Below are 12,471 nucleotides of genomic sequence, written 5' to 3' on the forward strand. Positions count from 1 at the left end.
AGCTTTGACATTTTGTTGCTAACATGTTTCTTACTAACACTTTTAAAAGGGAAAGCAGCTGCCAAACTCATGCAATGGCCTGTGGTGCTGGTATTGGAGTGTTCCTTTTGATCAGGGTATGGTTGGTGCTTCTCAGAATTATATTGGTTTCTTTGCTCAAACTCCGTCTTCTTTTATTCCTTAATTTTTTACCCCTGGAAGGGGCCGTTCTGGAACCTGAGAGTTTCCTAGTTTAGGGCTTGGCTATACCTTATGTGAATCTGTGGGTGGGTGGTGAGACCACCCACCAGTTAGAATTTTGAAATGCTGAACTGCTTCTAAAGGCTGTTTCTTTCCCCCCCCCTCCCCCCTCAAAAAATGTCAAACTTTTTGTGTGACAGAAAACCACAATCTTGTTGCAAAGATCAGCACGTCAATCACCTTGGCCTTCTCCCTACTTGGATGCCTTTGGTGAAGAGGTATTTTTTTGTTTTTGTATTTTGCTCAATTACATTTAGTAATGATTACCTATTATATAATACATCAAAGTCGTAGAAATACTTGCGCTAACAATCAGTAGTAGCATTTTAGCTATTCCTGTAAACTCCATAAATGCACTTGTTTTTATCTTGTTCTAAATCTTAGTTCTATGGTAAAAATTCAACACAAAAAAGGAAAATCATTGAGAAATTGGTTCCTACTCTTTTATTCTACAAAATTAACTGCTGACTACATGTGAATATTTCATTCATTCGTTGTTTTGAGATTGGTTTTCCTAGAAATTGGTGTTATGGGCTTGAATTTCTTAAATCTTCTCAAATATGTGATTTAGTTTGACTAGTGTTGCTAATCTGGTATAAGAATAGTTTGTAACAGTTCCTTTCGGAAAAAAAAAATTTGAAGAAAATAGTGGGGTTTACTTGATTTTAGGTTGTAATGATAGTATTTTGATTAAAAACATAGATTCTTACATAATGTTATTTGATGTTTTAGTTTGTATTGACTAAGACAATTGAAATAGCACCAATTTTGGTAGAAGCATTTTGATCAAATCTTGGATTGCTAGTGTAATTGAAAAATGCGAGTTCAGCTTTGTAAATCCGCTTCCTATGCTTCTTTTTGAAGACCAGATCACCATTGTGGAAAATGAAATTATCTTATTGAGGTTGATGTTCACCATGGTTTCAAGTATCAGGATCAGACTAGTTGGATCAACCAATCTGGGCCAGTCGAATGATTTGATAGTGATTCCATTTTATCAATACTTATTTACTGTGATTGAGTCGGATCACCGATCCGAACCTCGATTCTAAATTTATAACCTTGATATCCAGGTATATGAGCTGCTCTTGTTCGCATGGCTGTTATAACCCGAAAGACAAAGTTTCTGTTGATTGGGCAAGTGATGAAAACAGGATTCCTCGGCCTTTCCTCAGATGAAATCTGAAAATATTTTTGGACTTATTCGAGAGAGGATGAACAAGAGATGCAGATCAAATGAATGATCCCTGCTGGTGGTGGGTTCTGATTGATGGAAGAGGAGGAGGAGAAGAGGACCAGAAAGTTCAATAGTGGGGAGGGGAAAGAGGCGAGGTAGAGAGGAAATTTTTTTTTTTTGGGGGGGGGGGGGTGTGGGTTTGGAGGTAAGGCATAGAGAGCACACAACTCACTTTTCAGGGGGGAAAAAAATTCTATTTCATAATTACAAATCGTAAGGTGGGCTGTTAAGCCTTTACATATTTAGAAAACTGAATCAATCCAAATAATAAAGAAATAAAGACTAACTGAAAAATAAGACTGCTCCCTATCACAGACTTAAAAGGGTGGAACTTAGGCAAATGATTATGGTGGTTTTCCAAAGAACCTAGGTCTGTGGCATAGGGTATTAGACCAAGATATTGGTTAGCAGGAGACAGACCGGGTTCCGGCCGGGCTTATGTTCTATTGAATATCCTTGAAGACCATATTTTTCTCTTGCAATTTTCCAAGGTTTTGAGGAATTTGAGAATTTGTGGTGGTTTGAGGTGCCATTTAGCATTAGGTTTTCTGTACTCCCCAAGGACCACAGCTAAATGTGGAATCATGAGATCGTAAGAATGTCGGGAAGGGTTGAAAAATGTTAGATGAGACAAGCGGGAAAACCCTCACTTCTAATAGTAGGACAGCAAGGCTGATGCTTCAGAGCTTTTGGCTTCAGTCCATGGTTCAAAATCATTCTTAATTTCGGGCGGAAGGCAATCAGTCAAAAGAATGATATTCAGAGAAAGTCGCAAGCAAGGGTGCTCTACGATCAGGGATTTTGATTCCATTCCTTTGAATTGGACTTTGAAGGAGAATTAAATGCGGATTTAGATGGAAGAAGTTTCTTGGGCAATAGGTCTTTTCCACAATCTATGTAGGGGCCCCTCCTATACAACTCACCCTGTTTGTGCCGTTTGGAAATTTTATGTACCAATTGTAACGCTGGATAGTTAGGGTAGGGTTTGGATAGGCCAACTCTCAAATTTGAAAGCTAGATTCATTCATACAACTGCAATATATTGACATTAACCCTTGTATTTTCAGCAGCCATCCATTTCTTTTCTATTTGTTTAATTGCTATTGAATCTTTAAAGCTTATCTGTCCATTGTGGCAACTCTGTTACGGCCATTGCTTGACATGTGAGCAGGGTCGCTGAGCTCTATCTGACCAAGGAATTTGGGCCCTTCCTGATTTGCTGCATGACAGATGTAGGGCCATATAGTAAAAGTCTCCCTAAGTGGACTCGGCAGGAAATGATTGCCTGTTTGTTTATTTCAAACTTGAAACAAGAACTGGATTGGGAAACTTAAAGCGAGGCGGTATTTCCTGTGTGGTGACGGTAGAAGTGTCACCATCCAGCAGTGTGTAACCAAAACCATGCTCACGAACAGAGCAGGCTGGTAGATATGATAGCCGATTCCACCTAGATGCCCTGGCCCCAGGTAGCTGGGACCCGGGAACAAAGTTTAAGTGATTTAAGTATCCTTGTACAAACTCTTCACTGAAGTTCAGTGTAAAGTTCATGAGAAAATGGAGTTGGAACTTCCATATGTAGTATTGAGATTGTTATGTTCTGTCACATGTTTGCAGTCAAAAGCTATGTAAAGTTCATGAGAGAATGGAGTTGGCACTTCCACTTGTAGTGTTGATATTGTTATGTTGTCACATGTTTATAGTCAAAATCTATGCCGTAGTTTAAAGATGAACCAAAATATGAGTTGCTTAGTCAGTTCCTTTTGCTGACTTCTTGGCTGTAACATTTTTATCTTTTTTTCGGATTGCAGGATATTGAAATGCAAAGAGGGAAGCCATTGTACTTGAATGAGGAACGGTACACTGCTCTTACAAATATGGTGAGTAATGGGCCTTTCACCTTGACATTGTATATAATTTTCTGTAATGATTTGATGATTGCAAAGTGACACCGTCATTCAATGTTGATTTACTAGATAGCTCTGTTACTTGATTTCTTCAATTATATATTCCAAGGTCTTTTATCTTGTGTGCTTGGTGGCACCTTTCATTGACTTACTAGAAAGCTATGGTCTCTATTGCTTGATTTCTTCAACTATATATTACATGGTCTTTTATCATTCTTGCTAGGTGGCATCTCATGGACTCGATCGAAGTTCTGAAGTTCTTCGTCAAACTACTATCGACTCACCATTCCTGATGTAGAATAGAACTTATATTAAGGTTGTGGAGGCAAGTCTTCACCTTCTCTCTCTCCCACCTCTCTATATCTATCTTTATGTGCCTACTGATGTTTGGCGCGTTACTATCTGCAATGTTGTGTGGGTCAATGTGATTAGAGGACCCCAAGTGTTGGTAAAATTTCAGCCCAAATGAGTGAAGAAAATGGCTGAAAATACAAAAATGTCTTTTTTTATAACCAATCCCTTCTGTAGTGATGAAGCCTTGGATTAAAGTTTGAACCATTTCCCTTGTGCTCATTTTAGGCTGAATTTTTATGAGACGGGTGTGGGTCCTCTATCCTGGGGACCCACCAAGTGCTAAATGTCGCTAAACATTTGGGAGGTCTTTTATGTTTATTCTCCCCAGCTCCCCTCCAAAAAAAAAAAAAAAGAGTTACATTGTATAGTGATAGTTGATCTGAATATTTTAAATAATAGGACCTTCTGTTTCTGATTGATGTCAGAAGAATGGAAAATGGTCTCCAGGTTCAAAATCATCTACTTGTTTGTATGTACTTAAAAATTGTTTCCTATATTCAGGTGGGAAACACATTGGAGTGTTGGGGTTCTTATTGTGCATCTCATTCAGGTAGTTTCATTGTTTCCCCCTCTCACATCTCGCAATGTTTTTGGTTTACCGTTGTTAAGAGTGTTCTTGGATTCCTTCAAGGGGACAGAACTGTGTACAATGGTCAATCACCCTTCATTAATGACATAAATAGATAAAGGGCCTAGATACTGGTGTATTTACTTTTGCCAATTCCTTTTGAGAAGAGCTACGTTTTTTAACCTGGTAGAAGGAAAATATCAATAAAGACAAATCTTTACAAATGCCAATCAGAACTGTATCCCTTCGAAGCCTAGTACTCTCTGAAGGGAGACATGTAATAATGTTGAATTAGTTATTGCTAAAAGGATGATACTTCTATTCCTTCTTTAGGTCATGTATAGAAGTCATCTGTTGCCCAAATTGATGAGGCCCATCTGATTTCGTAGCTTCAATTTCTTGGCTCACACTTCTAAATATATAGTCTAAGAGGATAAAATCTTGGTCGAAGTTTACTCCAACCAAGATTTCAGGATTTTCTTACCGAGGCTCTATGAAGCACAACTGAAAGCATGATATTCTCACCAGTTAAGCTCCATGGATGAGTGGGGAAATCAGGAGCTGGTACCTGTTCTTCCACCACTAAGTTTTAGGAAGTTCTCCATTTATCTTGATAAATTGAACTTTTATCCCTACTTAATTCCATCCCTCCCTTCGTTGATAAATGATTTTTATTTTTTGATTAGTAAAAGGGATGGAGGCCTGTCCCTAGTGCTTATATATAGGCTGTATCCACATGCCATGGTTTTCCTGCCATGTGGCATTACTGCTGGCATGAGACTATGTGGACATACTCTTGACATCAGCCTCTGGCCATATGCCATCCAGTTGGTGCTTTTTTATTTATTTATTTATTTTTATTTTTTATTTGTGGGGGATGGGGGGGCTGGGTAGTGAACTGAAATTTTGAACCAAAATGAAGACTGGGCAGGACCCCAGCTGTGCTCAATTTCGTTTAAAGTGAAGCACGAGTTTGGCCTGAGTTTTACCCCTAGGCATACTGAGAAATAAAGCTTCAGATAAGTTGATAGAATTTGACCTTTTCTGAAGAACAGTTGGATCATTGTAAACAATAGGGCAAATGTGGGAGGTAAATGATTGGTTTGGGTGACACAATGCCTTCTAGACCTTAACCCATCCATCCAACTGTCAGAATGGCAAATTCAGCGGTCCATGTAGCATAAAACCCATGACTGTTTTTGTACTTGGGGCTGTGGAGAGATGTTTTATCCCATGGCTATGTCTGAATGCGAACTTGTCCTGTTCCTCTCCCGTAAAGAACTGAAGAAGTTTGTTGCTTACTTGTACTCCGGTTGGTACTTGGTGCTAGTAAACCTTGTCCCATGTTGTGAATCCCTGTTTGGTGTCCAGGATCAATTGCTGCCTGGAAGGCTAGGATTCGTGTTGCAGACGGGTCGTGAGTGGGATGCCCCGAAGAGTTTTTTTTTTTTTTTTTTCATATACTTGCGGATCCATGTAGCCGACTCCATTTAGTTGGGATAAGGCTAAGCTTTGTTGTTGTTGTTGTTGATCAATGCTGATTCCGGCTACCAGTCTGACACATACACCCTTCTCTTTTCTCTAGTATTGGGACCAGCATGGCAAAGATGGGAATCCAGCTAGAAATTGTTACCACTTCCTAGCCATGAAGAAACAGCTACCAAGTTCTTACCAACTTCTTCTCTGTGGCTAGCAGCAGCATCACAGCTATTGAATTACACCCTTATTCCTAATACATAAACAAATCGTCGGCCTTTTTGTGTTCCTTATGTCATGGCTGGTATCAACTTTCACGTCATCTTTGATTCCACATGTTTGAGCTTGTTAAGCTAAATTTCTTGTGATTAGTTGGTCTTATGGTGATGATTTTCTGTTCAAATCTGGTCCTAGAGCCAGAGAAACATCAGCACTTGTAATTTTTCCGATGCCTCTTGACCTTTATATCTTGTTTTACTGCCTTACAGCACACTTTTCTCACTCATCTGAGTATCATCCTTTTGCTTCCACGAAGTTAAGTTTTGTGATGTCACAGTATAATTTGAATCAGGCCCACTTAGCTAGTTGGTTTCTATATCCCTGCAGGCATGAGCTGCATTCAATTGCATGTAGTTTGCTTCATTCTCTATGGGTACATGTGTTATTTTTATAAATGTAAGAAAGTGACCATGAAAAGAAAGTGTGATGGAAACTGTTGTTGATTCTATTTAAAGAACAGTATTGTTTATACATGAGTATCTTGTTTCTCAGTGTATGTGTATGCATTTCCATTTGTGCATGGCTTCTATGTCATGTTAACCCGACATTTTTGTTGACTTCCAGGTATGATTTCCCACATCAGAATTGGGACTTGCGTTAAAATGAGGAGCTGTGAGCTTACTGCACCATTTCACATCTGTACTCAAGTGTGTTGCTTAGCTGCCAGTCTTTCTGAATCATGTGTTACAAGGACATGCAATTGTTTATATTCAGTTCAAGGTTAAGTTTCCTTTCAAGGTCCCCATGCGGACTGTGCTTTAGCATGCTTTCTCGTCATTGTTGTATAGTTGCATGAGCTATGTTGTGCAATCTGTTTTAAAGTGTAGGGGCAGTATGGGGAATCTTTTTTCTTCCTATTTAATGGATCAAAACCAATAACATCAGCAATGAGATGATCTAAAGCCGTGAAAATGGGGAATGTGCTGGGGCAATAAACCGACACCCAACACCCACCGCCCCTCCCCACCACCCCCCCCCCCAAAAAAAAGTTTTCTGTACTGTTTTGGGTCATGGAACAGTTGGAGATGTATATTTGGACTTGAAGTGGTTGGATGTACAGACATGTAGACACTGTAAATGCTTCAAATAATTGTGTTGCTGCGTTCCGTGGGCTTCCAAACCAAGTACAAGCTAATTCTGGACTCAGAAATTAGCGGGATTTCAGAACCTCTGCTGAGCTGAGTTTTGTAGCAGTGCCTGGCCAACAATTTACTTTTGGATTTGAAAGTCCTGAACATAAGACATGAGAGAGAATAAAATTTTCAAGGATTTTGGACTTGTTAAAACATTTGCAAGATATCATTAAAGCTCACCCATCGAGCACCCTAGCTTCTTTAGGTTGAGATGCAGGGCGTCTTTATATAGTGGTAGGCTTTTTCTTGCTGGGCTGCTCAAGCAAACAATGGTCCGTGACCCAGCAAGCGGAGGAGCAAGTGAAGGCAACCTACCGAGCGTTGCAACGCGTCAAATTGCTTTGGAATAATTTCCGATATCCTTCACATCAGTAGGTCAAATTTGGGTCTTTAGAGTCACGGATAATTGGCAAGCAGGTTTAGAATTGCGTAGATTCTTTGGCTGCCGTTGTGGTGGTCAAAGTCAAAGATCCAAACCACACTAGCTGCTGCCGCCTTTAGAGGTTTTTATCCCTCCCAAGTGGGAGTTAGGATTAGGATAAGGGAGGGAGAGCTGCTTTCCTTTCATATCGAGTTAGTGACCTAGGAGCTAATGGGTAATGTCTTATTGACTCTGCTTGAAAGGTAGCTATTGCTGTTGTCTTGATATATCTAGGGAGTCGAGGATGCTTTTCTGATGGTATGCCTCTAGGGCACTTTCAACTTCATGATCGTATTCCAGGCTTAAACTTTAGAGTGGATTGCTTAATCCTAGTTAATGGTTGGTGATGCCATCTGGCCTATCAAATGGCCTTAGTATTTCATGAGGATGATAAATCAGGTGCTTCGGCCATTCATTGGTAAATTTGTAGTCATTTATTTTGATGACATTCTAATTGTTAGTGTGGATGAGAATGAACACCTAATCATGTACAATGTGTATTAGAAGTCTTGTGACGGATGAAATTTTACATCAATTTGTTGAAGTGCTCGTGCAATCACAGTTGGGGATTGCTTGAAATTTCGCAACCGCATTTGATAACACTGATTCAGTGGTTGGGAAAGTTGTGCATTAGTGATAATCTGATACCTGAAGGTTCCCAAGTTCTGAATAGTTGCAACTCTCACATGTTTCGATTTAGGCTTCACTGTTTTTTTTTTCTTACGCAATTTAGGCTTCACTGTAGACTCCGTTGATTTAGTGGCTGGGAAGCTGTGTCAGGGACGCTCCACGGTAGACCCTAAAGAGTTTTATATTACCCATGGTTTAGAGGAACTCTTCAGCCACTGGTCATCTGAGAACAGTGATTATGATGATAGATTCTTAGGTTAAGACAAAAGAAAACTCTCTCCTTATTGAATTTGTAAGGAGAATGTTTTCCTTGATAGTAATCAATCTTCATGTATATATGCCTTATTTTCGCGAATGGTGGAAAATACATCTCATTTTTCCTGTCAAAGGATTCTTCCTTGATTATGGGTGAAGGAAATTTTTTTTATTTTATGTAAATGGTTCATTGATAAAAGTTTTAAACTACAAAACCTTCCATTTCAACTCTCTTTGGTGAAACATTTTAAAGTAGAAACTTAAGGCAAGGACCTTTAAACGTGTGAATGGGGTTAATGGTTATAGCATGTCCCTGCAATTTGTTAGGACATTCAAACGTGTGTTGAGCTTGACCGGTTGAACCCAATTCTGGATGAAAAATATTCCAGAACTGCTAATTGTCACATAGTGGATTGGACGAGGCCCACTTTTGCAGATATGGAGACCTCAAAGTCCATATCCCATTTCACATTTTAACCTAAACAAAACTTGTCACGTGGCAAAATAAAACTCTAAAAATCTAAGGCACATGGTTAATATGTCGAAAGGTGTTTGAATAAATAAAGTCATAAATTTTGACAAGTAACTAACCAAACCCTAAACCTGATAGGCATATCAGTTCGGCCCTTCTAAAGCAACTTTATTAATGTTTACTTGAAAGACACTAGATCTTAATATATATATATATATATATATATGGAAAATGACAGATATGCTAACGAATGTAGATTATTGGATTCGATAGATTACATCAATACCATTTGTACTTGTTGTCTTATATAATCTATCTAGCCTCGCTCAATAATTACTTTTCTTTCCCTCACCATCTCTGGCTTCCCCTCTCTCTTCCACAAATTCCGTTTGATCTCTCTTCTAAACACACACACACACACACACACACACTCTCTTTCTTCCCCTCTCCTTAAACACACTCACGATTTCAGAAGGGGGCTATGCAATTGATTCAAAAGGACAAAAATCAGGGGCAATTTTATCCTGCATTGTGAATTAATAATTGAAAACATAAATTTTATCTCTGATCGGATGGAAAGAAGAAGATGAAAAACATAATCTATCTCAATCTGAACTTATCATCATAAATAAAACTGAAAGTGTAAACCAACGAACTGGGATGGAGGAGGGGGCTGAGGGGAGGATAGCATCGTCGTCGTCATCGTCAGCAAAGCAAGAGTCAAAAGAATAGAAGCGATGCTTTGTGTTCCACTCTCTCTCCATCTCTCCTTTTTTCTTTGTTTCTATCTTCTCTACGATTCATTACCTGCGTCTCTCGAATTTACGACATTCTTCTTCTCATTTCTATGATCTCTTTAGCTGCAGGATTTAAAGAATTCGTCGATTCTACAAACCCTAGCTAGCCTCACTGTATCTTTACGGACCTTGTTTATATTGTGATCAGAATCTTATGTTTTCTGTATTTTCCAGAATTTGATATGCTAAAACTTCAGGTACTAAGTGTTTCAAGATTTGATTATTGAATCTAATTTCTGCGGCGAATGATGTCGTTTTCATTGTTGATTCGGACGTTTTTTGCTCCTTTTCTTTCTTGCTGTGAAAATGAGCATGTTTTGCTTCTTCCAGTTAAATTGTGACTCTCTTAACTTTGGCTTGGGATTTGAATTGATATTGGAAAAATGGAAAGACAAACGTCTCTGTCAATCCCCGTCGTTGTCTCTCTCTCTCGTCCCACCTAGTGTTGTAGTCTAATCCCCTCTCTGCAAATCTTCAGTGAACTCTTAGGACTCTCTTTCCCTGCCCAATGCCCCTCTCTCTCGCTGCTCTCAGCTTTGAAACCGAACCCACGGAGATTGAGTCCATGGTGAGCACGCTGATGACTACAATACATCTGGTGGTGGCGGCTCCAGTAGCCCGCAGGGCGAGGCGGATCTGACGGAGGCCTTCAAGGTGTTTGACAAGGACGGCGACTGCTTCTTCTCCTCGATCAGCAAGCTCGGGATGCCCGAAGGCAGAGACATCTGTGAAGTTGAGCCGTTGTGGGAGTGGGGAGATAGAAAGGGGAGAGAAAAATGGTGTCGCAGCGGTGGATTAAAGGTTTGAATGATTTCCCTCGATCCAACGGTTGTATCTAAGATTATCAGATCTTATGGTTGAAATTTCGCTAGTATACCTTATTCTTAGATAATGCGCTAGTATTCCTATCTCTTTCATATATATATATATATATATCTAGTATGTGTTGGCATTTGTTAAGTGGCAAACAGAATATACTTTTAACCTACTAATTTTTAATATTTATGTTTTTATAAAATACTTTAATTTTAACCCATAATCTTAGGGATTCAAAAATTGTACGCGCAAATGCACGTGTGACAAAACATATTTTTTTTAGTGGTTTTGTGTGAACAAAAAAATTGGAGCGAAGGAGAGAACATATTTGTTTAAACCAATTTGCATGAAATATTTTTTCGTATATAACAATTGACTTTGTATACATCCAAACCCTTTTACCCACTCCCCACCCTTTCTTGCAAAGTGACAAGCACATCAATTAAAGTAAGGAATGAGTTACAATTGGTGCTTGGATGACTTAACATTATCAACATTGTCATCATCATTGGCTCCCAATAACTACTATTTCAGCATCTTCTTCAGTACATGAATATTCTTCTTGCTATAAGCTAGTTATACATGAAAATAAAAATCAGCATAACATGCAAACTAGAACAACATCGACAACAACAAAACCATTTCACTCTTTTTATGTTGTAAATGAAAATAACAATAAAAAATAGAGCAATTCCTAGAAAAGGCAGGTATGTTCCTTAGGTATTTGAAGCATGTTCCATTATATCAGATTTTATCATATTCACCTTATTCCAAGAAACATGTTAGACAAATGATGCAAGACATACAGTGAAATTTAGAAACAAGATCACCATGGTCGAGACATTGGTTATAAAATCAGCGACAAGGTTTGGCATGCCATAAAACTCAAAACCAAAGACTGACTGAAGAATGATCAAATTTTGCATAAGCACAAAATTTAATTTCTATACTTGACAAAAATAAATGGCATGCACTACCAATTTTCTATTAGACTTTCAACAACCAATGATCCACTTAAATAAAAATAAAGTTTAGTTTGGCAAACGTACCTTTTGGATGTGAAGTATCTGAAATTGAGATGCGGTGCCACTGATCCAAGAGCAAAGGAAGCTGAAGTTGATAAATTTTGTGCTATTGTAGTAGAAAAGAAATATGAAATTGATAAATTTTGGGATATTGTAATTGTTTTTTTGTCTTCTCTGTGGTATATATATAAAGAAGGATAGTGTTTTATATTTATAGAGATAATTTAAGAGAAGTAATGATGTTATTAGTGAAGGATTCCATGCAGTAAAAACTTTTAAAATCGATGAAAGAGGATTGAGGGAAACCGTTTTTATGCAATAAATATCCCAATAATTATTCACTCCCTCCCCACTGTCCATAATTCTCTCACTCTCTCTCTCCATATTTGTCTTTGTAAATCTTTCTATTTTTTATCCCCCACGATTTGGAAAAGGAAAACCACGCTTATTGTGGGTTATTATGTGTCTTTTTTTTTTTTTTTTTTATCCTTTTTAATACTTAATAATTATAATTAATGATTTTTTTAAAATAATTATAAAAATTTAAATATGGAGAGAGAGAGAGAGACAGAGATTTAAGGAGGAGTAATAGAAAAAATTACTTCCCCTCTCTCCTCCACATTTAGAGAGAGAGAGAGAGAGATGATCATAGAGAGTTTATTATTATTATTTTTTTCATCTTCCATTTTGAGGGGTGAGAGGATGAGTGAGATTTTTTTTTAAAATAATTATAAAGGTTTAAATATATATATATATATAGAGAGAGAGAGAGAGAGAGAGAGATTTTTAAGGAGTAATAGCGAAAATTACTTCCCCCTTTCTCCTCCACATGTAGAGAGAGAGAGAGAGAGAGAGAGAGAGAGA

At 38.2% G+C, this 12,471-nt stretch overlaps 1 protein-coding gene across 1 annotated transcript in view; it reads left to right on the forward strand.

Moving 5' to 3' along the window:
- LOC122058203 (E3 ubiquitin-protein ligase PRT6-like) overlaps positions 1 to 7,178 on the forward strand; it is a 50,403-nt gene extending 43,225 nt beyond the window's left edge. The window contains exons 15-20 of the mRNA XM_042620761.1: positions 50 to 116; positions 381 to 458; positions 3,286 to 3,354; positions 3,605 to 3,706; positions 4,237 to 4,285; positions 6,623 to 7,178. Of these exons, the coding sequence (XP_042476695.1) occupies positions 50 to 116; positions 381 to 458; positions 3,286 to 3,354; positions 3,605 to 3,679 (289 nt within the window). The 3' untranslated portion in view covers positions 3,680 to 3,706; positions 4,237 to 4,285; positions 6,623 to 7,178. The remainder of the gene's footprint in view (positions 1 to 49; positions 117 to 380; positions 459 to 3,285; positions 3,355 to 3,604; positions 3,707 to 4,236; positions 4,286 to 6,622) is intronic.
- The last annotated feature ends 5,293 nt before the right edge of the window (positions 7,179 to 12,471 follow it).

This window comes from Macadamia integrifolia, chromosome 12 (genome assembly GCF_013358625.1).
Source record: "Macadamia integrifolia cultivar HAES 741 chromosome 12, SCU_Mint_v3, whole genome shotgun sequence".
NCBI lineage: Eukaryota > Viridiplantae > Streptophyta > Magnoliopsida > Proteales > Proteaceae > Macadamia > Macadamia integrifolia.